This window comes from Mizuhopecten yessoensis, unplaced genomic scaffold, assembly GCF_002113885.1.
Source record: "Mizuhopecten yessoensis strain PY_sf001 unplaced genomic scaffold, ASM211388v2 scaffold2307, whole genome shotgun sequence".
Taxonomy (NCBI): Eukaryota; Metazoa; Mollusca; class Bivalvia; order Pectinida; family Pectinidae; genus Mizuhopecten; species Mizuhopecten yessoensis.
In genome coordinates this window covers 1,331,298-1,359,141 of record NW_018404481.1, presented here as the reverse complement: position 1 = coordinate 1,359,141, position 27,844 = coordinate 1,331,298, and the positions used below count along the sequence as shown (strand labels likewise).

General features: G+C 35.7%; 1 protein-coding gene and 1 non-coding gene across 3 annotated transcripts in view; both read left to right on the top strand.

Annotated features, from left to right (window-relative positions):
• Positions 1-21,432, top strand: part of LOC110445488 (ABC transporter G family member 21-like) — a 39,077-nt gene extending 17,645 nt beyond the window's left edge. For both annotated transcript variants that reach the window (XM_021490150.1, XM_021490149.1), the window contains exons 3-16: positions 5,696-5,910; positions 7,251-7,420; positions 8,691-8,796; positions 10,161-10,261; positions 10,950-11,111; positions 13,795-13,888; positions 14,417-14,480; positions 15,093-15,268; positions 15,884-16,149; positions 17,010-17,067; positions 18,147-18,361; positions 19,036-19,126; positions 19,616-19,733; positions 20,931-21,432. In XM_021490150.1, the coding sequence (XP_021345825.1) occupies positions 5,736-5,910; positions 7,251-7,420; positions 8,691-8,796; positions 10,161-10,261; positions 10,950-11,111; positions 13,795-13,888; positions 14,417-14,480; positions 15,093-15,268; positions 15,884-16,149; positions 17,010-17,067; positions 18,147-18,361; positions 19,036-19,126; positions 19,616-19,733; positions 20,931-21,135 (2,001 nt within the window). In that variant the 5' untranslated portion in view covers positions 5,696-5,735 and the 3' untranslated portion in view covers positions 21,136-21,432. The remainder of the gene's footprint in view (positions 1-5,695; positions 5,911-7,250; positions 7,421-8,690; positions 8,797-10,160; positions 10,262-10,949; positions 11,112-13,794; positions 13,889-14,416; positions 14,481-15,092; positions 15,269-15,883; positions 16,150-17,009; positions 17,068-18,146; positions 18,362-19,035; positions 19,127-19,615; positions 19,734-20,930) is intronic.
• Positions 21,433-27,457: 6,025 nt separating this feature from the next.
• Positions 27,458-27,530, top strand: Trnaf-aaa. The gene has a single exon. It is a non-coding gene; the product is annotated as a tRNA-Phe (tRNA).
• Positions 27,531-27,844: the final 314 nt, after the last annotated feature.

The window sequence follows — 27,844 nt, the reverse complement described above, 5'->3', positions numbered from 1 at the left end:
GCACAGCCCGGGTAAGATCTACCTGTCAAGCACAGCCCGGGTAAGATCTACCTGTCAAGCCCAGCTCGGGTAAGATCTACCTGTTGAGTACAGCTCGGGAAAGATTTACCTGTCAAGCACAGTTCGGATAAGATCTACCTGTCAAGCACAGCTCGGGAAAGATCTACCTGTCAAGCACAGCTCTGGTAAGATCTTCCTGTCAAGCAAAGCTCGGGTAAGATCTACCAGTCAAGCACAGGTCAGGTAAGATCTAGCTGTCAAGCACACCTCGGGTAAGACCAACCTGTCAAGCACACCTCGGGTAATATCTACCTGTCAAGCACAGGTCAGGTAAGATCTACCTGTCAAGCACACCTCGGGTAAGACCAACCTGTCAAGCACAGCTCGGGTAAGATCTACCTGTCAAGCACAGCTCGGACAAGATCTACCAGTCAAGCACAGCTCGGGTAAGATCTACCTGTCAAGCACAGGTTGGGTAAGATCTATCTGTCAAGCACAGCTCGGGTAAGATCTACCTGTCACGCACAGCTCGGGTAAGATCTACCTGTCAAGCACAGCTCGGATAAGATCTACCTGTCAAGCACAGCGCGGGTAAGATCTACCTGTCAAACACAGGTCAGGTAAGATCTACCTGTCAAGCACAGTTCAGGTAAGATCTACCTGTCAAGCAAAGCTCGGGTAAGATCTACCTGTCAAGCACAGGTCGGGTAAGATCTACCTGTCAAGCACACCTCGGGTAAGACCTACCTGTTAAGCACAGCTCGGGTAAGATCTACCTGTCAAGCACAGCTGGGGTAAGATCTACCTGTTGACTACAGCTCGGGTAAGATCTACCTGTCAAGCACAGCTGGGGTAAGATCTACCTGTTGACTACAGCTCGGGTAAGATCTCCCTGTCAAGCACAGCTCGGACAAGATCTACCTGTCAAGCACAGCTCGGGTAAGATCTACCTGTCACGCACAGCTCGGGTAAGATCTACCTGTCAAGCACAGCTCGGACAAGATCTACCTGTCAAGCACAGCTCGGGTAAGAGCTACCTGTCAAACACAGGTCAGGTAAGATCTACCTGTCAAGCACACCTCGGGTAAGACCAACCTGTCAAGCACAGCTCGGGTTAGTATTGTGAGTATTGAATAATGATGGCCTTGACAATTTGGCTTTGTCACAGGTCTGTAAACATAACATGAATGATACACGTAAGATCTACCTGTCAAGCACAGCTCGGACAAGATCTACCAGTCAAGGACAGCTCGGGTAAGATCTGCCTGTCAAGCACAGGTTGGGTAAGATCTACCTGTCAAGCCCAGGTCAGGTAAGATCTACCTGTCAAGCACAGGTTGGGTAAGATCTACCTCTCAAGCACAGGTTGGGTAAGATCTATCTGTCAAGCACAGCTCGGGTAAGATCTACCTGTCGAGCACAGCTCGGGTAAGATCTACCTGTCAAGCACAGCTCGGACAAGATCTACCAGTCAAGCACAGCTCGGGTAAGATCTACCTGTCACGCACAGCTCGGGTAAGATCTACCTGTCAAGCACAGCTCGGACAAGATCTACCAGTCAAGCACAGCTCGGGTAAGATCTACCTGTCAAGCACAGCTCGAGTAAGATCTACCTGTTGAGTACAGCTCGGGTAAGATCTACCTGTCAAGCACAGGTTGGGTAAGATCTATCTGTCAAGCACAGCTCGGGTTAGATCTACCTGTCAAGCACACCTCAGGTAAGATCTACCTGTCAAGCACAGCTCGGGTAAGATCTACCTGTCGAGTACAGATCGGGTAAGACCAACCTGTCAAGCACAGCTAGGGTTAGTATTGTGAGTATTGAATAATGATGGCCTTGACAATTTGGCTTTGTCACAGGTCTGTAAACATAACATGAATGATACACATCTTAATGAAGCTTCAAAACATCTTTTTCTCTCCAAAATATTGCTGCTGATGTACATGTTCTTTCATTAACAACAAGCTAAGTCTGCAGGCGTCTTTATATTTCCTGCGCAGTAGAAATATATAGAGTTAATTGGATATTGCATTGCTGTACTTGTTGTTTTGGGTAGCACTTATATGATTCTGTGTTGAGCTGTAAACAGATTCCTCTCGCTATGTTTGGTTTGCGTTAAGTTAATGTACCGGCAAGTATATTTATATAAATGATTATTTTGCTGACAGCAGTCATGAACAGTACTTTAATACTGTATAGTTGTTTAATTTTGAGGGGCTGATCTTTTTCGCAGTTTTTCTGACCATAACTATGCCGTCTTTTTGTATTGCAGAGTTATCTGCTCTTGTGAGGAGGTATTGATTGTTACGTCATTTTTTTTGTGAGAGTAACGCCATCAATTTTTGAGAAAACGACGTAAATTTCTCACACAATCCAATGACGTACCTATCAATATCTGCTCACAAGAGAAGATAACTCTGCAATACGCAAAGACGGAATAGTTCTGGGGAATTACATTCTGTGTAATATCGCAATATTGCAATCCTGAGGGTAATTTGTGTCGGAGTGATGGGATTTATTTTACCAGTGTATTATCCAAATAATGTCAAATACCATATTATATTGGTGTTTTATCGTCATTATTGGCAGTGGAAGGGTAATTAGGTATTTTCTTTTATCTGTATATTCATGGTATTTATATTCAATGGGCATTGAATTTCGTGAGCACTACGGTTTTCATGCACCCTTGAAATGTAAAAGGCCGCCATTTTGACTCCTGTGCGTAAGTCTGTGACGTCATGTACTTGTCCTAGGCGTGACGTCACAATTGAAACAACTGAAACTTACAACCAATCACAGGGCGGATAGGTCATATTACATGGGTTAATACGTGTAAAAAAGATATGACATTTGGATATTCACTGGATAAGACAATACATTATGTGATATGTAACATAAATATATAGATAGCTGAGTGTTTTACAATTTTCAGTAGGACTATATAGGGGATACAGACCTAAGACTGACCAACGCCTCACTGCACAATTTATTCAAGTTCTCTTTGTACCAGTATGACCAGGAAGGAAACTTTCGAGATAGATTGTTTAAGAAAGCCTGTCTGTTTGATTTTGTGTTTACTTAGGTCTAACATGTAAACATATCGCCTAAGAAAACATGTTCTGTACTACAAGCACAAACACTGACCAGACAAATGTAAGTGTTGACTGGGGCTATAGGATTGGTGTGTCGAGGGATATATTCCCGAGAAGCAAACAGACCCCGCGTGTTTGTCCAGCTTGGTTACAGGATCGGAACACTTTCAGGCAGGTGTACATGTCATTCATGAAGTGCATTAACTTATACCAACTCTCCGTATTTTGGAGGGAGACTCCCGGTTTTGACCATTTTCAGCCAGTAAGCTTCTTAAACTATTCCTATAAGATCTATTGATTTCATTAGAATGTACAATTACCTCAAAATATGATATTCTTAAGTGATGTTTTTTATTTACACACCTTATACTTATGTTTTTAAATTTGAGCATGTACATGAAGAATCTCCCTCATGGAAATTTCAAAATTTCAAGTTTGGCAAGACTGTAATTAAGAGTGGCAATAAAATACATGATCTGTTCATTTATTTTTGTAATTCAAAAAAATAATGGTTGAACATTATTTTAAAATTTTCAATTCTATAAAAAGTATGGTGCATTGTACAGTCAAACCTGCTCATAAGACCACCTCTATTATGATACCACCTGTGTAAAGAGACCATCTGTGTAAATAGGCCATATGTGTAAGAGTGTTAAAAGACCATATAAGCATATCTCAGGATCAAGAGACCACCTGTGTAAAGAGACCATCTGTGTAAATAGGCCATATGTGTGAGAGTGTTAAAAGACCAATTTTACATATTGTGTTGAATTCAGTGTGACATAAGCATATCTCAGGATCAAGAGACCACCTGCATACAGAGACCACTTTTTGGACTTACAGAGAGTGGTCTCTTATATTAGTACAGGTCTAACTGTATGTTTGTAAGGGATAATAACCCAGAATTGTTTTAAAATGTTACGTGATTTGTCATATTTATACTGCTGCACATTGAGTGTTACTCACAACGCAGAGTGGAGTCATGAAACCCAATATTTATGACAGTATCATCATAATTCATGGATGCAAATTTATCTTAAAACACAGTAGATATATCTTAATTCATATAAGCTTAAACCACTGAAAAAACCCAATGATTTTGGGTTATGTGTGTGTGTTCTTCAGAACTCTGACTTAAATGTTTTGCGGGTTTTATTGATTTCATTCACATTCAAAGGGAGTGGGGAATTGCATTGACCTTTCAGGGTCAAGTCATATTTCATAACATCATTTATGATCAATTTCATGAGGTGTCGGGGTCAATGATGCCTGGTGATTTACAATTGCCATCCGGGCTTCATATGCAAATGAGAAATTTATGGAAGGTATATCGTGATTATTTGGTTGATTGATCAATGAAATATTGCGTTACACCGCTGTTGAATTAGAATATCTATTGACGTTAACAGTAGACAGTCATATTTGATAAAAAAATTTTGGCTATATAAAGCTAGGTACCCCACATACTTTTGGAGAAGAATTAGTATAAAATTGAATACCTGTACATATGAATGTTAGAAATTGGTTTTGTCAAATTTGTTCACTGAACTTGATGAAAAGATCGTGAAGTTACTAGCCTTTCCGTCAAATGTGGTGACGGTCACAAATTTGGAGTTACACCACTATTCCAACGTACGTTTGGTATATTTTCAAACATGGTCGCTAAAATACATCAAATGTGGTCGTTTAACGTAATTTTGGGGTCAGTGTGTATTGGGTGGTCGCTGGTCGTATTAGACAGATGGTCCCATAATACAGTTGAAATACATAGTAAAAACGGTCGGGAGGAATGAAAAGTGGTCGCATAAAACAGATGGTCATTTAATGCAGATGGTCACTTGAGCAGATTCGGCTGTATGTATTTATGAATTGCTTTTTATGAAGTTGCAGGTTTATTGGAATTTATTACAACGACAATACTCCGAGGTTTCTATCAATAATCAGATCAACGGTCCTTGTTTAGCATACCCTGGCCCATATGTGACATTTTATGTGTGTGCGCACATGTGCATCTATAGAGTACTTGTAACATAAAGTGATATACTGTGTATGACAGCCAACGCAAGTACAGTAAAACCTTGCTATCTGTCATCATTTACATTATAACTCAGTCACCAATGGAAGTTTTTAGCCAATGTCATTTCAGAAAATTTGCAATTCATGTAACAAAGTGGTTTGGAAAAATACTGAGGAAGATTTGATGTATAAATGAAATACTACAAAATGTCAGTAAGACAATTGAGTCCATAAACTTATGAGAACAATAAACTGATGAGAATGAATGAATCTGTTGATAAAATAGAAAATGTTGAACTATAAATAGCAACACTGACCTTGGCATTGACCTTTGGCTGCTGAATTTCAAATTCATATGAAGTATTCTCATATTTAAACTTTGCAAAAAACTTATGTAAGTCTGTTTAGAAATGAAGTTGATAAAGACTTGGAGTCATAACAATGAATTGTGATGGGTGGGAACGAGACAGGAAAATGAGTGGGTAAATGAAACAAGGGGCTACTGTGTGTAGGTTTTACTGTATGTCACATGCTGAATCAATATTCTTTTGAAATAAAAACTCACAATAAATATATTTACTTTCAGATATGCGATAACGACAACAACCTGAAATGTATCACAGAGAATGACACTGAGTAATAGCGACATGTCCAGTAAACCCGGGACTAAAACCAATGGAGGCCGTGGCCTGGAGCTCGTGTTCCGGGACGTCACCGCTCACATTGGCCCAAAAGAAGTCCTGAAAGATGTCAGCGGAATGGTCAAGGCTGGTCAACTTCTGGCCATCATGGGACCAAGTGGTCAGTTTGTGTAATTACATAACATGACACTGTACAGTGGAACCTGTTTACTACTGTGATAGTTCTACATAACATGACACTGTACAGTGGAACCTGTTAACTGTTTACTGTGATAGTTTTACATAACATGACACTGTACAGTGGAACCTGTTTATTGTTTACTGTGATAGTTCTGCTGTCCTCATGCGGAATTCTGCCAAAAATGAAAACCATATACCAAAACCATATTTCATCTAGATGTATCTGCAAAATTTAATGTTGTTGACTCATGTTTTTTAACTCATTCACCCCTACATATTTAAACTGGACTTGCCCCTGTCATTGATTTGGTAAGGTTCAATTGTGACTTTAGGGGTGAATGGGTTAAGGACCAAAATTGAAAAAAATGAGGTCATACTCTAACAGCGGTATCTGCCTCTCTGTTGACTGTATTAACAGTTTAAAATAAATTACTATAAAATGAATTATCTCTAGAATACAGGATCTCAGATATCAAATGGAAACCTGAATCTGCACATGTGGTTATATGTCTGTCCCATGATCACGAAGAGCAGTAATATACATAACAAGTTGAATAGGGTTATGATTACGGCCTGCTTTATAGGTGCCATATGCTAATCATGGTGTCCACCTGTCTGTTTGTCTGTCCATCAACACTCTTGTTTCAGAAGATTATCTCAGAACCCAGAAGTCTAGAATTTCTGAAATTTTTCATGGAGATACCCTGGTATATCAAATGTGCGCAACAGGGATTAAGAAGCATCTGTAATGCCGTTTCTAACCCACCTGTGTTCATTTCGGTTGTAAATAATATTTGCTGGCCCCAGATATCCTTCATTAAAAAAAATGCCATATTAAGTGGCATCCTTGAAAATACAAGATGGCCAATCATCAATTAAGTCACTGATACTAAAAATAGAACAGGGATACATTACTGATAAAACTACATTATATGGCCCTACTGACCTTCGTTTGTTGCTTTGATTGAAAATGGTTCTTAACCCTTTCACCACTGTAGACCATAATAGACTCATCCAGATCAATGAATGGTAGAGTCTCCAAAAGTTACATACGGTTAAAAGGGTTAATTGTATGGTAATAATGATATATTTCCTAGATCTCGAAATCGAAGCCTTCCAACATATCTGTTGCTTATTCTAAATGACGTCATGTTACATTATGGGAATGTAATGAGCTAACTTTTTGTTCTTTCATTGGAAACATCTATCGACATTCCGTCAAATATTTTATTTTGAATTCTGCTTGTACGATTTTGTTTGTACTCAGGCTTCATGCCTTTTGAGACATTCTGCTCATTCAAGCTTGTTTCACATTTCTAGGGGCGGGAAAGACGACTTTACTTAACACTCTAGCGGGCAGAAACCCTCTTTCATCAGGGGAGATCACTCTGAATGGAAGTAAGATAAATAAATCACTCAAACGGAAGGTGTGTTACGTTCTCCAGCAAGATGTCTTCTTCCCCAACCTCACTTTAAAGGAGACATTGACGGTGAGTAAACTTTGTTTTGCTCCTTTCAAAACATTAAATTCTGATTTTATTGCAGACATTGAGCTGACAATTTAAGTGCAAAGAATCCTCCACACTTACATCAAATAATGGAAGAGTTACTGTCAATTTGAAACTTTTCACATTCCTTTATATTAATGAAGGCGAATTAAACACTGGGCACAATTGATATGAGATTTTGCTAGTGAAGGGATGATATGTTTGATTTGGTGGAATTTTCCACATTTTAACCCTTTCACCACTGTAGACCATAATGGACTCATCCAAATTAATGCAGAGTCGAGTTTACTAAAGTTATATAGGGGTTAAAGGGTTAAAGTATTAGGCATGACTTGAGTGAGCGTGGCTCCAGAAATTCGGTTCTTTCCAACTCAGCCTGTACTACCAAAAAATGAAGTTGTTCTTATGATAAACCTCCGTTCTGTTTGCCCTCCGTAATGAAGGCAAATTTATCATTACGGAGAAAATTAGTAAACAACATAATGAACATTAATCAAACATGAAAGATGATATTAACATTGAGAGAATATGGATTTTACGAGGGTAAGGCGAAAGTTTGACGGGGAGAAATTTCCCGGTGTACTTGTACAGTAGTAAGAGTGTTCAATTTCAAAAATTAACAAACCCTGGAGCATCATTAAAAAACCAGAAGATGGAGTTATCTGTATTACAATCGACAAGTGTTTTACATTAACTCTTCATAATTGGTTTGAAAAAGGTCAGTCATCTCAATAAATGATATTGGTCTTCAGTGTCATGATCAGTACCAGGTATGATCTTTGTCCTTCATTGTTGTTGACTTAATACATGATTTTGAAGTCTCAGTATCATGAATAACTTTATGTTACATTAGCGAAAAACAACAGAAACTAAAATATAAAACCAAAATTACTGATTTTTTAGCTAAGGCGGTAGCCGCAAGCTGTTGGTATTACTTAAGTTAATGTGCTCAGATATTCATAAACGTGATTTCGAGACATGCGCCACATACCGGGAATAATATTAAAAAAAAAAAGCAAGCAAATAAACTCTTTTACCACAGGCTCAAGTTCACTCAATAAGCAAATAAGCATTGAATATAATCTCATTCTTAGTTAGGTATCCTTCTATAACTTCATATTATTTTGAAAAATACACTGCATATTTACTCTGGGAACTGTCGCTTGGATAGCCTTTACACAGAAATACTGTCCACTGATTGGCTGAAATTGGTGACTTGCATTCACGTCCCTGCCTACATTTATATTTTCAGTTTGCAGCCATGGTCAGGTTACCCGATTCCATGTCACGGAAAGAGAAACTGGAAAAGGTCAATGAAATCGTCGATGCCCTTGACCTTACCAAGTGCCTGGAAACAAGTAAGTTGGAGTACCCTACAAATACACTGTCCAATTAGAAATGAGGAACTATACTTCAGAGCTGTATAACAGTAATATATAGCACCCACATTTGTCGATCTGTTTAAATGAAATTATCCCGAAGGATCTCCATACCACTGCCAAAACTGTAACTACATGACTTTATATTTTGAAATGTTTTTACCAATATGACTATAGAATAATTATAAATCTTTCTGAACCAAAAAACATTTCTTGCGAAACTTTTATGAAAAGATAATAAAGCTGAAATAAACCAAAAATATTACAAGTATTCTGAGGGTAATGCAATGTTAACAGGGCAAAACCAGGATTCAAACTCTGGACCTCCGATCACAACAGAATCACTCGGGACCCATTGAGCTACCTGTTCAGCCCTAATTCTGTGGCCCAGTTTTACCAAGGGAAATTGAAATGAAGGGGAAATTACCGTTTGTGAAATTCTTCAGTGTCAGTGTTATGTCTGCAGTAGGGAGATTAGCCCTTTCACCACTGTAAATCAAAATAGACTCATCTGGATCAACAATGCATGGTAGAGTCTACTAAAGTTACATAGGGGTGAAAGGGTTAAGGACATAAATCATATTAACTGAAGGAGACACTTTTTTAACAGACATTTTGGAAACAGTGAAGTCACTTATATTTATGCTTTACAGTAAAAGGTGAAGGCAGAACAGTTAATTGACAATGAATTTATAATGTTATTTGAATATCACCCCCCCCCCTCACTATTGCTTTTCATTTATAATATTGATGACATTTAAATAGAAATCTCACTTTTCTGTCACTTCCATCATTTGATCGACATTACTGTGGAAATGTTTGAGTGTAGCAAGCATAATTCTGCTCTGGTATAAGAACAATGCTTGTTGGATACATTACATCTGTCTGTTGTAATCCTGATATCTATTATGTACATATATATACATGTACTGCCTCAACCTTTTAATCACTTCTGACGTAAGCACACTTTGTAGCTGTCTCTGACCTTCTTTATATAAAATATCTCTCTATGCATTGACTCGGAGACTTAGGCATGCTGCTAAAGGAGGCTTATAGTACACAGAATATCGGTCCTGGTGATTTTTCCATTCATAACAAGAAAAACTTACCGGACGAATGATATTGATGTCTCTAAATATAACACAATCTCCATCGGGATTGTTTTCTTCTAGAAAGGTTGGAGATTTAAAATTTGATCACCTGATCATCCGATCACCCACAGACATACGTAATAAATGCTATAAAAAGGATTTAAAATCCTTGTCCATAACAACATGTAGAGTTTCCAACTCTGAAAGTCTATAATAACAAGATGATTTTCAGTGTATTATTTTGGTCAACAGTTATGGGCGACATGTGGACGAGAGGCCTGTCTGGAGGAGAGAAAAAGCGGGCAAATATCGCTTGTGAACTGATCACAGATCCTCTAATGATATATCTTGATGTAAGTGTTGGGAGTCTGACTTCCATTTAGGTTCGAAACTATGTCCATTAATATAAGGCCAAACAGGACATAATAAATCATTTCTACACAATTCCCATATTATAAAATATTGAATTCATCAATTGAATTGTGTCAAAAAATAAAGCCATAAAATTACATCTAAGAATTAATATATACTTGGCTGTACAAAACTATTAGATTCTTACTGGAATGTTATTCCAGGGCATATTCAAACTGGTTGTATCACTAAGTCTTATGAAAACTTTCTTGTTACACAACCAGTAATTGTTTTGATGACTAGTACGGTGTGTACTCTGTCACCTTCATCAGACAGTTTTTTTCTAATGAAGGTGACAGAACATACCATACTTGTCATCGAAACGTCACATAGAAACAATTACTGGTTGTGTATCAAGAAACTTTTCATAATTAATACTTACCAACCTCAAGAAAATGTTTAGAAATGGTTGTATCACTGTATTTATTCTGTTATAAGCCAAGGAGGACAAAACAAGAACTCTGGCTCAATGTAGGGGGTGGTATTATTGCAGTACAATGCAGTAGCATTTGTTAGCATGTCTACTGAGCTGTATTTGACATGGATGGGCTTATTAGCAGGCATGGGCTTATTGCTGGATAAATACGGTAAATTTAATAGGCTGATACAATGTTGTGATTGCTGTTACAGGAACCTACCTCTGGTCTGGACTACAGTACAGCGTTCAGTCTAGTGCAGACCCTCAAAACGTATGCCAGACAGCACAACAAAACGGTTGTGGCCACAATACACCAACCATCCAGCTTCATCTTCTACCAGTTTGATAGTCTATTGCTCATGTCAGAAGGGGAGGTAAGTCTTGCTGAATCAATCCAGCTTTAATTTAAATGGGCTTTTTTTTGTGTTTGTTCATGTCAAAAATAAAAGTAAGAAAGGATCTTATTTACCGATAATTAATCTAATACTAACTTCACTAGTTAGATATTCTATTGCTCATGGCAGAAAATGAAGTAGTTCATGCATGACTGGTATACCAGCTGATCACCTATCATCATCAGTTTTAACTAACATGTTTACTAATTTCACTGTCGATACTAACAATCTATAAAACAGCTCGTAAATATAACCCCTTGTTGCTTTTCTGAAAATCACCCAAGTGTTGTTTAAGCTTTTGTTGCTTCCAAATTAACATGTGATTAACTAGTTATTCCGTCTTTTCTTATTGCAGAGTTATCTGCTCTTGTGAGCAGGTATTGATTGTTGCGTCATTTGTTTGTGAGAGTAACGTCATCAGTTTTTGAGAAAACGACGTAATTTTCTCACACAAACCAATGACGTAAAAATCAATACCTGCTCACAATAGAAGATAACTCTGCAATATGCAAAGATGGAATATATAGCTTACTGATATACATGTAAATTGTTTGTATCACAATCATACATTTAAACATTGGAGACCATTCAGGACTATATATCTTTCATAAAGGTAGTTAAATGTGTGTCTAGACATGCACTAATTTGTAAAGTATAATTTTTTCACAATTTTTTTGTGTCAATCATATCGAATTATAATAACATATAATGAATATTTGGTATAAATTATTGCAGGAAATAATGGAAAAGTCAATGCAATATTGCACGTTTTGAGAATTGAATTGATTAGTTTATCAAGTTGAAAGCTGTGATATACAATGAGTACTGGATATATATAAGCCACCCAGGTTTCTGCTTGAAGAAACCCTGTGAGGGCCCTATAGTTAAAAATATTGTTATTATGTTTATAAAAAATCTTAATTTGGCTTTAAGTTATTGGTTCCAACTTGTTTGGAAGTTTTCTTCTGAAAGTACTGTTGACCCTCGATTTGAAAGTAATCTTTCAGGATATATTTTCTGCATCTTGTTCTATTTTCGTTATTTTATGTAATGCTTTTTAATTTAATTTTGTTAATTTTGCTGTTGTTGCTTTTTATGTTGTGTTTATTTTGTGAATTGTTTTCATTTTTCATTTAATTATTGTATTTATTAACTTGCCTGACCTGAATGAGCTGATTAATATTTCACTTGCATGTCGATGGTAGATGATATTATTTTTTCACATTTGTAATTGACTTTCATTTATCATAGTTTTAGTGTTGCTCACCTGGCTATAATATTATAATTTGAGGTTCCTATATACCGCTTTATCACAACTTAGTTCGTAGGTCGTCTCAAAGCGGTTCACAAATTATTATCCGTGGTTATAGGGCCTTTGCAACCAGCCAATACTTTTCTCAACTCCCTGGGGAGTATATACAGCCGGAGCTGCCATTTTGGGGCTAACAGTTAGCATTCAACAGTTCTAGCACTGCCCAGCCACGTACTCATTTACAGCTGAGTAGACTGAAACAAACGGAGTAAAGTATCTTGCTCAAAGATACAACACAGTGCTGTGCCGTGACTCGAAGACGCAACCCTTCGGTCTCGAGCCCGGCGTCCTACCACTTGACTACCGTGCCTCAATTGCTTATAATATGCTTTATCCAGATATTTTCAGTGTAGGCTCAGAGCTGATTCAGCTTAATCAAGATATTTTCAGTGTAGGTTCAGAGTTGAGATAGCTTTATCAATATATTTTCAGTGAAGGCTCAGAATTAAGTCAGTTTTATCCAGATATTTTCCATGTCCTTAAGTCTTTGTGAATTAATTCTTTATTATGATTGCAATAATAATTGTCCAGGAAAAAGATTTAATGTCAATATTTTACATTAAAAAGCAGTTAGAATCTGGTTACGAAACAACTTTATATCCAGGTGAGCTTATCTTATTGAACCCTTTAATTTATAATTTCATGTACATGTTTGTTATTTATTTATTTTTGTCCATTTTGTAATATTTTTTGTTGCATTTTCAGTGTAGAGTCCTGTGTTGTGGCCCTTGCATGATCTCCATAGCAACCTTTAACACTGCTTTCCTAACACAGCGCCCCCTGGTGTATGTGAACTAACCTATCTGGAACGTCTGCCTTAAATGCCAGTACTAATCTTTGTTTACCATACCTGTTCTGGTGTTAACTTCAAATATTTCTGAATTATGTAAAAAAAAAAAAAAAAAAAAATGTCAGCGATCATTTTATGGTAATTTAGATCTGTTTACATACCAGGGGCTTATTTTATTTTATGCCAATATCTGAGCACACAGAAATTTGTAATATCACAGAAAATAGATTATTCACTTACCAAAAGATTAAAAATTGAGATAAATATATGTCAGATATTGATTTAACAAGACTAAACATTTCATACTTTCAAATCCTAAGTAGTATTTTCAGTGGAGAAATATAAGTAGATTTACATAGAATCAACGATTTTCAGCATATCCCCGATGGACTTTTTCAATAACACTGTAAATGAAAAATGATTAAAAAACCTGAAACATTGTTAGGAAACTACAAATACTAAAAAGTCAGTTTACTAATCTAGGCTAAGAAAATTTGGAATATTATCTTTTGTTTCGATCGAATAATTATACAGATGTTTGATTTTTATTTAACTTTTAGTCGGCTTACTACGGGGATATAGACAAGGTGGTGGAATTCTTCGGCTCGGTTGGCATGGAGATGTCGCAACATTATAATCCGGCCGATTTTGTCTGTAAGCTATATTTCTTAATTTTATCTGCTTGCTTGGTATTCCTGATATTAGCCTTGTCTGTAAAATGTCAGAGGGATAGGCTTATATTAAGCATGGGCTTTCTGTAATATTAAGGTGTAAAAAGTCTGAAAGATTATCATATACTTTCATTATTTTTACTTCACCTACAGTTGAATGTGTCTGATTTTATCGTAGCCATTTTTAGATGTCAATTTCTAGAAAGTATAAAAGGGAGGGATCTGTGTGTTTTGGGGTGAAAATTGAAAAAAAAATTGTGAATTTATTTGATAAGATAAAAATGGGAATTATGAAGAGAATATATAACAAAATAATAAGCATTATTTATATACATACAAATATGTACAAAGAAAGAAAATATTCAAAAGGAGGATAAAATTTGTTGATAATTCAAATTAAAAGGACTTCTCAAACGAGTACTGGGTAATACCACAGTTAAGGCTTGACCAATGAAAATACTGGTTGATGAAATGTATTTTTTGAATGTGTCATATTTTACAAATTTTTCAGTGGAAAAACTGAAAGAAGATGAAAAGACAAGGAAGAGAATAGTGGATGCAGCCTATGACCAAAGGTATAGATATTACTACTGTACGTAAACTCACTGGTTTTGTATTGTTATACAGTGAGACCTTGTTATACTGCCAACATTTGTCCAGTCAAATGTTGGCAACTTCAAAATCTTTCCAATCCCAAATCAATGGGGTGAAAGATTCTTTTTCTCACTAACCCTGTTGACCCTGTCATATATGTCAGATGGAAAGTTGACATTAAAAGCTCAATGCATTATTGACATAATGTCATTGTATTGTCGGTATGATGTCATACATTTGTGTTGACTGGGGAACCCTTCATCTTGACCTACGGTGAGAGCAGGATAACTCGCAACATGAAAAGTGTGAATATTCCTGTCCAGGGTAAGAGAATGTGATGTCCACCATTAGATTAACCCTTTTACCACTATAGACCATAATGGACTCATCCAGATCAATGCATGACAGAGTCTACTAAAGTTACATAGGGTTGAAATGGTTAAACATCTCCAGCTGGATAATGTTGACAATTAGGGTTGAAACGGTTAAACATCTCTAGCTGGATAATGTTGACAATTAGGCATGATGAGAAACAAGATGAAATAAAAACTGAATAGATTCTCATTACACATGTTTTAAACTTTTTATTTCAGGAAGAAGAATGAGTGGCCCACGATGCTAAGGGGAAGCCAAAATGGCCGAAAGATAGAGAATGTCCCTAGCTCTGTCTTGAAGGACGACGCTGATAAAAGCAAACGCTTCTACGACAAAATCAACATCATCAAAAGATTTCGGTCAAAACCAAAAGAGGCTGCAAATGATGAGGAAGGTACGTCATACTGTGTGAGGACTTTGATTTTAAAGAAAAGTCTTAACAACCTAAAGGCATTGCAACAATACATTGTTTTCTAGCCTAGGTACTAGTACTTTTTTCTCTTGGATTGGAACAGGTTTAAGATACACATACTACGTGATGAGAGGGAGGGGGTTGTGTTATATAGCACATCTGGTAAACAAAGAGGAGAATCTTATTACAGCTGTCACAACAATGCTAAAACAATGGTGTATGGTTCCTAACAAACAGCTACCAGTCAATAGGTATATCCATTTTATGAAGGATGTGAAATTCCAGCCATTTCTTTCAAAATCTACCAATCTTAAACTGCGACGAAGTTGGCTTGTTACTGATTTACCTTTATAACGTATACAGTCACTACATGCCTTTCTAATATTCTATATAACTTCTAAATTGTGTGACTTTTGTTGCGGAAACTTATACCTCAGAAACGACATATAGGATCCCCCTCGCTTAAACTGGTTTGTTCAAGGCATTGAACCACACTCGTATGAAAGATTCATTTAACATTTGTGAATGAAGTTTCATGGATATCCATTAAAATTAAAAAATAAATAAAATTACATGCAATTTTCTTGAATCTGTCAGATCCAGGGAGTATCCACATGAGTTTGATGGAACTAGATGAAATTGACAACGGTGCCATGGAAACCGTGATCGACAAGAAACGAAAATGGCCGACTGGTTTTCTCACCCAGTACACAAATCTCACGATTCGTACTTTCCGCCAGTCCAAAACACAAATCTTCAACAGGTTCAAAGTCATTGAGGCCGTCACCATGACGATCCTGGTCAGTTTGATCTGGTTCCAGCTTCCCAGGACAGAAGCCACTCTACGAGACCGGATGGGGGTGGTAGGTCATCCTTTTCAACCTTGAAACCTTATAACTACCCACTCTGATAACACAGAAATTATTTATTAGAATGTTAGATAGTGATTGATAGGTATTAACTAATTGTCAGACTTTGCATACTGCTTAAACCGTAACCTATGTATTAAAAGTATTTAATTCTCAATTTTCACTTAAAATGATTTTACATGTATCTCAATTATTTCATTTTTTATTTTTTTTGTCATTTGGATGATTTGGTCAACATTATGTGAAGCGCAGTGTGAAGAATTAAATTGACATTTATAATGTATGATCTGGGTTTTCTTGATTCTAATTGACTAATCCTTGGTCTCAGAATCGCTGAATGTAGAATATCGACCCCATGTTTCTATTGTTATCTTGCACATGACCATGTCGACATCATGTTTCTATATTTAGATCTGAATATTTCGTTCCGAAAACCACCCCTTGATTCTCGCTATTTGGATATCTAATATCTCATCTTATCTAAAGACATGTTATATGTGATATAAAAATTAAAGACTTTTGTCTCAGTCAGTTTGTTATTATATAGACCTGTTAGAGTAATATCGACCTCGGACTGTGTCCTCGGTTTATATCACTCTATCAGGTCTATATAACAACGTATCTACCTCGACAATAGTCCATAACTAATAATAATAAACGTTTGGTCAAACCCAAATCAATGTTACTGGTATCAACATAGTATACATTTGTTACAGTATATACAGTGAATGTGTAACACACATTTAAGTTTCATTTGTTCATGATCTGCGTTAATTAGAAAAGTTGCCATTCTTGAATTTCGTTGGTTATGAGTTGTAACAGTGTTTATAAATCTGCCTTGGTATTTATTGCAGATATTTTTCATGTCCATGAACTACGGATTCACTCCCCTGTTTGATACCGTCACGTCCTGTGAGTACATTTTACAAGCAGTAATATCTATTGCATGCATGGTACCTAATTTTATACTACCTCAATACAATATATTCATATTTCGGCTGCAAGTGCAATTTAACCCTTTCACCACCTTAGACCGCATGATGGACTCATTCCAATAAATGGATGGTAGATTCCACTAAAGTTAACTAGGGGTGAAAGGGTTAATAGGCTCAAAAGTAATGACATTGATGTTATTTTGACTCTTCTCCGCTCTCGTNTGTATTATGTATATACACAGATCGAGGGGTTTGGGATCTGTGGCACGCCCCTGTGTTTACACAGATCGAGGGGTTTGGGATCTGTGCCACGCCCCTGTGGATACAGACACAGACACAGGGGCGTGGCACAGATCCCAAACCCCACGGCCCGTATATATGTGTATTATGTATATACACAGATCGAGGGGTTTGGGATCTGTGGCACGCCCCTGTGTTTACACAGATCGAGGGGTTTGGGATCTGTGGCACGCCCCTGTGGATACAGACACTTTTATGCCTCAGATGGTAGGAGATATTAATAGTTCAGAGACTTCTTACTAGACTGTCAAGATTGGTATTGCATGGCAGAAGAATTCATGGTAAATGATGCAACAGCTAAGGAAGTTGAGGGGAAAATACTGCCTTACTGGCAAGCCAGTCTTTCCAGTCATGTGGTATAATCTGGGGACCCGCTCACTAGTTCAACAACGTCAAGCTTGATCATTAGTTGGAAGGGTGACCGCCCGCATGTTACAATGAGAATGAAACTTACTTGCATTCTTTAATCAAGTAAAAATGTCTCTGCAAGAAAGTTTATGCCATCTGTCTTTGTACATATACACAGAAGTCACATACCATATTTACCATAATCATCACCCAGAGTGTATAGAAAATTGGCACTTACTGAGATAACAATTTGAACATGGGTTGTGGTAACAGTCGATCATTTCAAACTGCAAGACTAGTATTTGATAGAAAGTGTTGACGTATTCAGTCCCTGTACACATTTATTGTATGTGTATACATCCATATATTGGCCCCGTCTTTACAGAATTTACTATATCTTTATTTCAGTTCCATCAGAGCGTATGGTGATCAACAAGGAGAGAGCCTCGGGTTGGTACCGGGTGTCGGCCTATTACTTAGCCAAGATGACCAGTGAACTACCTCTAATTCTTGCCCAGCCCCTCGTGTTTGGGACGATAGTGTACTGGTCCGTCGGACTAAACGGGGTCTCGGCATACTTCGCCACCCTCGGCACACTCTTCATTCATTCTATAGCGGGGCAGGTATGTAGAAAATAAAGAGAAAGTATCACACAATCATTTGAAAAAAAATTGTCTGCATCCCTTTTCTTGCAAGAGGGGAGATAATTCTGCATATAGCTTTGTTAATTTTGGCATTGATGTGGAAAATACAATAGTTTACATGATACAGGTTAAAGTTTTCGTTGAAGTTCAAGGATTTACTAAACTCTATAAATTAAAATTAACTCTCCGAAAATACCTCTGTATACAGTGATATATATATACATTTTATGATATATGTAAGAAATATGAAAAAGAAAATGTTTCTATACATATACACTGCATTACCTTCAGGAAAACCAGACACTTTCCATATTGTTAGATTAAATTTCTGAATGTCTGTGTGTACTGTTTTTTGCAAAGAACACAGTTGTCTGCTATATTATATGTCACCCTGGTAAAATACTAGCCACTTCCTACCAACTCGGCTAGGGAGAATTTCTCTTTAGCTCAATTGGTAGAGTGCACGTGTAAGACTTGTAAACTAGAGGTTCCGGGTTCGACTCCTACCAGAGGCATTAAACAAATAAATGACCTCTGTTACATAAATATATGATCTCCAGCTCAAACATCTGTTTTTATAAAAAAAAAAGATATGTTTTATCCTGAACTGAAGTACAATATTAATTTATTTCTTGTATAACTATTTATTACAGAGTATAGGCCTTTTCCTTGGTATAGCGTGTATGGACATCAGAAGAGCAATGACCATAGCTACAGTGTGTATAATGACCACCATGTTATTAGGTAAGACGATAAGTCTGGAAAAGTCATTCTTCCTCCTACCGAAACTCTGTACCCCTAGCTATAAAATGAAGAAACAGTCTATTCAAAGTTACCAGTAGTTGATGAATGAAAGGAGTGATTGACAGTTATTTTAAATCACAGAGAGATTGCACAAATTCCCAGCATTAAAGTATATAATGTATAGACCATTGGATTTGAGTTTGTGCCGTGCTCCTGTACTTCAAATTTGAGCTTACTTTACCACAATTTTTTTGTAAGAACACATTGTGGTTATTAATTTAAATAGGGTATAACATAGCTTTGTTTAAAAAAATCTAAGGGAAATTTACAAAATAAATTTCAACTCAAAACAAATAATAAAACTGCTTCAGACATTACAAATTAGCAAATGAAATGTTCCAAATGATCTTTAAACGAACGGAAAATCTGAAGTATTAAACACATTTTGTGAATAACTTAAGTTATTTATGTTGAACTTTCCTGTTTTAGGGGGTTTCTATACCAGACATCTACCGTTCTGGCTGTCCTGGTTGAAATACATATCTTTTCTCTACTATACTTTCCATTGTCTGATGTCATTAGAATTCACGGACGCACCGCCAGTTTTGTAAGTAATTCCTGTATTTACGGTAATTTCTCCTACTGTTACACTCTGACACATGAACAGTTGTATTTTTTTATGATCCGTTGATAATTTAAGTTAGTTTTGGCCCAACCATCCCCATAAATATAACTATACAGGTGTTAACAAAACAGAAATTTTATATGAATTCAATTATTGATATTTATTTTTTGGCAGAGCTGTTCAAGATAGTTTATTGGAATTAAATGTTTCATTTGACCGGTACAGTGCCGACTGGATGCTGGTTTTTTTTTTGGTTTTTTTTGGAAAGTAATATAGTTTCTAAAAAATACAAATTTGGATTTAGATATGAATGCTAAATGGTTGCTTCCCTGTAGAAATGCAATGTTTCTCAAAATGACAACGGGCTTAAACAGTTTAAATGTTTCACATGAAAGCACGAAACATTACATCCGTATCTTGTGCATTGCATTTTTCATAAGGAATGCAGTTTGTATTTAATCTCTTGCTGTTTAATGAATAACAATGGTTCCACATAATTTCAGTTTTCACTTTTCATTTGAGACAATCTAATTAAAATCATATTCTAATTCCTGTTACGATACTCTTACATTAGAATCTGATTTTAATTAGATTGATTTGAGATGGCATGATATATACTCGAGGATATGATATCAAAAATGACTTGAGTTACTTCCCTTGGACTAGGAAACTCTGTTGTATAACTAAATGATAATGTTGAAACAATATTTCTTGATGGGTTCACATCTGTTTAAGACTTGTAACAAAATAAACTGTACCTGAGCTCTCTGCTGTTTATCTACCATTAAGATATTTCTTGTTTTTAAAATTTATTTTTGCATTTATATTCAAAACTCAAATATTTCTTACCTGGTTTAGAATTTGCAAAAATCTGATGGTATTTGTTCAGATTTGTATATATGATTAAAAAAAATTGCTACCCAACCTAGGAATTCTTGGGTAATATTTTGTTATTCAGTTTTATTGTGTCAAACAAATTTACCAAATAGAAGTATTTGTAACTATGTAAAATGAATATGTTTTGAAGTTTGGGTTGCCCTCCCCAAACCCCCCTTTAAAAAAAATACTGAATCTGCTACAGGCTTTTTGTTCTAAGTTTGGAACCCTCCATTCTGAAGTATAAAATTTCTACTATGACTAAACATTTATTTTCATTTTGTGAAAATATTTTTAATGCAGATGTGCCTCCAGTACCAACATATCTGTATCACAATTCTCCAGCTGCCTTCACCAAAATGCCACAACAATTCCGTCACACGAAGTGCTGCAGTTCTTCGAGATAGACTGGCCATTTTGGCAGTATCTACTGCCCCTCTTCATCTTCATCATCGCATTCAGAATAGCTGGCTATTTCGTCCTGCGGTTCGTCCAACGACCTCATTGATGAAGGGCTATGCTAGTGAAAGTTTGATATTGTGGCTGTTTGTAGGATGTTTGTTCAGTGATGTGTGTAGATTTATTCAGATGTATAAATGTAGTGTAATGATACTTGGATTTTAGAAATATTTACTGACAATTATATTTCATAAATGAGAAATTATGAAAGATACAATACAGTAAAACCTCATTATACTGCCACCATTTGACCAGGGTACCAGGGCTACATTCGTGTATCTTGGTTGAAACAGTACGTGTGGCGCAGAAATTTTCCACGATAAACGAACACACTTGGACCGTTCTATAAGCAGAGCTAAAAATCCACAGTTTCGGAGAATAAAAAACAACAATATATCAAGAATATTATGCCCTTCTCTCACGCGTCCACTAAATTACATAACGTATCTTAAAAATTACATGTGACTTGACATTGTTTAAGAAAGAAATAACGCAAATTGGCAATAATCAGCATTTTAGTTCCGGTCAGGTACGTCTGGACCCCTAAATCTACACGTACCAAATTTTCCTGAGGTCAGCCTCGGTCCAAATCTGCACCTGTCATTTTCATTACAGGTCCAACCGTTTCAACCGGATACACGAATGTAGCCCAGGTAATTTTGGCGCTATAAAGGGGTTTGGCGATAAATTGAACGAAAATTATGAAGGAATTCTTAAGAAGTGGGAAAAAAGGACTTTTAAATATGTTGGCAGTAAGCGAGGTGGCAAATGGAACGAGGGGCATTATATGGAGGTTTTACTGCATCTTATTACAAGTTTATTAACATTGTAATTAGCTTGTATTAAATACAGCTTAAAAATGAAAATGTGAAAAAATATCGTTTGTCATTTCTGTTGCTAACATTGTGTTTTCTGTAAATTTCTGTAAATATATTGACATTCCATTATTGGAGCAATGGTTTCTCACAAAAAAGAAAAACAAAGAATTGAAGTATCATGGTTGTGCAGTATATTTATAATATGACATCTTTTATAGTCTAAAACACTTTCATGTGAAGGAGATAGAGAAATCGAAAAAAGAAAAATAACTGGATCAGAACCCACAAGTAAATAATGTGCATGTCTATAAAGGTTTGCACGCACATTTGATTTTACAAGGTACATTTCCTTTAATGTTTTTTCTTGAACATTTCTTTTGTATTTCTCCATCTGTCCATTTTGTTTACGTTCATTCTCATTCAGTGTTAGAAAGATGCTTCAACATGTCTTCAGAATCAAAACACACAAGTGATTTTGTAAGAGTTATCACTCTGTGAGTGCAACCCTTACTTTAAATATTCCAGATCTCAAAATACTTTTCTCATGTAATGAATTCGTTGAGAATAAATTCTTTGTTGTGTACCTAAATTAAACATGTACGTGTATTATGTCTTGATAAGTACCCAGAAATAATGGAGAGATTTTCTCTGGCTACACAGATTATATTTACAAGGTCCCTTTTATACTGGTGCAGTATCATGCAGTTTTATACATGATACTAACAAATCTGTATAATTTTGTTTAAAAGCATTTTATTCCACTGTTTTTAGCTCTGACACCTGCCCGAAGGGCAAGTGAGCTTATGTCATTTTGTGATTCAAGTTCTGTGGACTATTTTTCTTTGCTTTTACAGTATTGTTTCTCCAATTGTGGTAAAAGAATATTGTTAACTATCTGTATATGTAAAAAATATATATACATTGTTGCTATTTAATATATTTTTCTGTCACATGTGCAATTTTTCCAAAATAATTTGTTTCGTGAATTTACTTAACACTCAGCATATGTTGTTATCTAAATATGCATATGGAGACTGTAAGCGGTTGCCACTAATTATATAAATATATATATATACAGTGTAAAATCTGATAGTAAACTGAGGGGATGGATAGGTGTGAAGGCTTTATCCAATTACCAGTAATCTCTCATAATACTGATAGTAAACTGCAGGAATTGATAGGAGTAAAAGATGTTTCTCAATTACCAGTAATCTCTCATAATACTGATATAAACTGCAGGAATTGATAGGAGTAAAGATGTTTCTNCTGTATAATTTTGTTTAAAAGCATTTTATTCCACTGTTTTTAGCTCTGACACCTGCCCGAAGGGCAAGTGAGCTTATGTCATTTTGTGATTCAAGTTCTGTGGACTATTTTTCTTTGCTTTTACAGTATTGTTTCTCCATTTGTGTTAAAAGAATATTGTTAACTTATCTGTATATGTAAAAAATATATATACATTGTTGCTATTTAATATATTTTTCTGTCACATGTGCAATTTTTCCAAAATAATTTGTTTCGTGAATTTACTTAACACTCAGCATATGTTGTTATCTAAATATGCATATGGAGACTGTAAGCGGTTGCCACTAATTATATAAATATATATATATACAGTGTAAAATCTGATAGTAAACTGAGGGGATGGATAGGTGTGAAGGCTTTATCCAATTACCAGTAATCTCTCATAATACTGATAGTAAACTGCAGGAATTGATAGGAGTAAAAGATGTTTCTCAATTACCAGTAATCTCTTATAATACTGATAGTAAACTGCAGGAATTGATAGGAGTAAAAGATGTTTCTCAATTACCAGTAATCTCTTATAATACTGATAGTAAACTGCAGGAATTGATAGGAGTAAAAGATGTTTCTCAATTACCAGTAATCTCTTATAATACTGATAGTAAACTGCAGGAATTGATAGGAGTAAAAGATGTTTCTCAATTACCAGTAATCTCTTATAATACTGATAGTAAACTGCAGGAATTGATAGGTGTGACAGATGTTTCTCAATTACCAGTAATCTCATATAATACTGATAGTAAACTGCAGGAATTGATAGGTGTGACAGATGTTTCTCAATTACCAGTAATCTTTCATAAAACTATTCCTCGTCCTACTACAAACTGGTGCCATTGACCCTCCCTGTTCAAGGTAGGAAAACCTTTGGCGGGGGAGTCAAAGAACCTGGGCTGGTGTTTGAAAAAAGGGGAATGGTGTAAAAAGATGTGCATCGGTTAGGTTGCCTTACAAGCGTCAGGTGTAGGGAATTTCCCTTTAGCTCAGTGGTAGAGCATCAAGCTGGAGAGCCAAGGGTCCAACTACAAGAGCAAACATATTCATCACAAATGTTGTGTACACATACATACTTATCAACCCTCCCGATTTTTTACCCCCAATTTTTTTTTTTTTTAACCTGTGAATTTGCTACACTATTACCATATTCTATAAGATCTAATGATTTCATCTAAAATAACAACCCAAAATATTGCATTTCAAGGGTTATTTTGTCTCTTGGGGATATTGCACACATTTTGTTTATGTTTTAATTTTGGGCATTCAGATTCTCCCTCATGAAAATTTTAAAAAGTGGGCAAGTATATATATGCACATATGCTGGGACTTAGGTAAACATATACATATTATGGAACAGAGACAGGGTTTACATATTCTGTCATACCTATTGCGTACATTATTAAAACATTGTGATATCTGCAAATATAATAACTTACTTTTGTATTCTATTTTTTTCAAATTCTGGTTTTTTTTCTTGGATGTGAAAAGTTGTTCTAAAATGATTTTTAAAGGTATATATTATTGTTGTTTAGCTGTTGAAATAAAATGCATAATAATGTACTGTAGAGATTGTTGGAATTGTGAACTGTAATGAGATTGATGTAAGGTTATTCTTCTTTGTCATTATTAACACTGGGAGAAAAAGTTATATACAGTTGATCTGTATTGTATTTTGTGTGATCTGTTGGCATAATGTCTACCCATTCCGTTTAAACAAAATCCTAAGGATTTAAGTGGGTTTTTTTTCATTTTTCATAAATTAACAAAAAAATCAATGCTTTAATTTCATTCTGTATTTCTTGATAGATAATTCATAGACATGTCTCAATGAAATACTCAAAATAACAAGTGTACACGAAATCTCATCAGATTTGCCAACTTCATGAAGTGATAAGTTTAGCATATTCATGAAGTGATAAGTTTAGCATATTCATGAAGTGATAAGTTAAGCATATTCATGAAGTGATGAAGAAGCAAGAAACAAATACAATTAATTCTTTTTGAAATAAAAAAAAAAATGAAACAATTCACTGTAAACTTTTAATGAATTGGTGTTATGGTTTCTTTATTTTCTCTCTCTCTAATATTATGTGTTGCCTATGTATCTACAGAATTTAAAGATACGAGAGTCAAATGAATAATTATTAATCAGAAAATGACTAGTTTGACATTGCTCTGTAATTAACTCAAAACATTGATACTAAATTTCTGGCGATTTGTTCTTAAAATTGAGAGCACTGTAAGTTCAAAAAGAGGTGACCAAGAGCTAATTACTGAAAAAATTGTATTTTTGGAATGTTCTAATCTTTATGGTCTGTATATTTCTGGAAATGGTACATTCAGTGCCAAATCATTGTTTCATAATCTTGTACAGATGTTAATGATGGTGATGACTATGACTGGTTCCTTTTTAGAACTTGAATACTATATATATATTTTTAATTAAGTGATAAATTGACTCAGAATATACACAAGACATAATCAAAATGACTCATGTTAAGAAATTTAAAACTGAAATATCCCAGGTGTTCTGATTTTCATGTAACCTGTAAAATGTCAAACCACAATTAAAAACACAAGTTTGATTTCAATACAGACTGATACAATTGTTTTACATTTTCAAGTATACGTAGAGACTAATATATTTTGTTTTAATTCAAAAGAACAAAGTAATAAATCATTTCTACATTCATTAATTCATGAAATAAATGATATTAAATATTGTTTGCCTGTTTCTTTCTTTGTCCTACCATGCTGAACATTTTTAAAGACAAATACTTTATATTCTACCGGTAATTTCATTTTATAGTCCACACGGCCCAAAGGGCAAAGTTAAGTCACAATATGATGCCCTGACCATCTGTCTATTGTTAACTTTCCCTTTTAAAAGATTTCTTGTAATTAGTACAGAATGGCTGGAGATTTTGACCATTAAACGATGCATCCCTGAGCAAAGGAATTTAATATTGTATAATAAAGGATGTGGCACTCTCAGGATGGGGCTTAAAATGGAAAATCAAGTGAATGATTAAAAAGACTACTCTATTAGTATTGCTGAAGGGATTTTCACCTGTTTTGGTGTGGAGCCTCCTTGGATGAAGCAGATTTGGTGTTGTATAAAATAACCAAACACATTACACGTCTTATACCTGGTGTCATTGTCCTTCAAAAAGTTTTATCATTGTTTTCATTCTTGGAGTCCGTTAGAAATCAAGGATGGCCATCCTGTTCCCAGAAGACACAATGAACTTGTCTAGTTCAGGTAACACAATAAAGAGATGAGCGACACAGGCCTGGTAGGCCTCTTGTTGTGTATGACATTATACGAATCTTGTAACATTTTATTGTGATTGATATTCTCATGTTTGTTGTATATTTAAAGGTTCCCAAATGAATAGTGCTTGGTTGTCATGTTCATTTAACAAAGTTTGTTAATTTGCAAGTTTTATCGAGACCCTAGGTGTATAGTGTCTTTTTATAGTTATACAAAAATGTATTAACAGGATTTAGATTAAATTATGTTATCAACCTAGAAGAGTTTGGGATCCTTTTTTTAACAGAATATTCATTATATATCGTGAAAGCAATATACAAGATTTTTATTTCCAACAAGGACAATTCTTTTCATGAATCATGATGTCAAAATAGACAGTTTAAGCATGTTGTCAAATAGCAATGTGATGTTTTTCAACCAATGAAAACAACTTCCAAGCTTTTACTGTATTTATCCTGCAATAAGCCCAGGGAGCCAACACATAATCCTTGACTCAAAGGGGTGGGGGTCAACAGGTAATCTTGGACTCAATGGGGAAGGGGTGGGGGTGGGGTCAACAAGTAATCTTGGATTCAAAGGGGTGGGGGTCAACAGGTAATATTGGACTCAAAGGGGTGGGGGGTTAACAAGTAATCACGGACTCGAAGGGGTGGGGGGTCAACAGTTAATCCCGGACTCAAAGGGGTCTTGGCTTATTAAAGGACAATGAAATATCTTTTATTTGCATTTCTTCTGAACTATAATAGATATATGGGTGGGCCATTACTGGACATGAGTAAATTGCAGGATAAAAGGAATTTGGAGGCATTTTTACTATATACCCCTTTAACTAAGTTGAAGACACATTTGAACTCCTCCAATCCAAAGGCTGGAATAGTTCATTATGAAATTTCACGGGTGAATTAGTTAAAGAGCAACAACATAATGATCATATTCCAGTGTTTGAATTGTAGCGGAACTGGACTGGGTCGATCTGCGGCGACCAGATAGCTCAATTGGTAGAGCATCCATCCAAAGTTCAGAGGGTCCCGGGTTCGAACCCCGGTCTGGCCGTGCATTTTTCCTCTCCTGTTACAGAATTCTGTTCAAGTCCTGTTGTGTTTTACCCTCAGAACAATATTGTTTATTTTATCTTCATTATTATTTCATGAAAGTCCTGTAAGGTATGGTTTTCTTTTCAGAAATAATTTAACAAACTTATAGTTATGCAGGAAAAATGCTTCTGATGCAAATTTACTGTTTTTGGGAGTGGTACAGGGCCGATCATAATGTATAAAATCGTATTGGCTAGGGTATCCAACATGTACATGGCTCCCAACTGAAATGTGAGACAGTGTCACAATTAAACATGGAATGATCAAAATCAT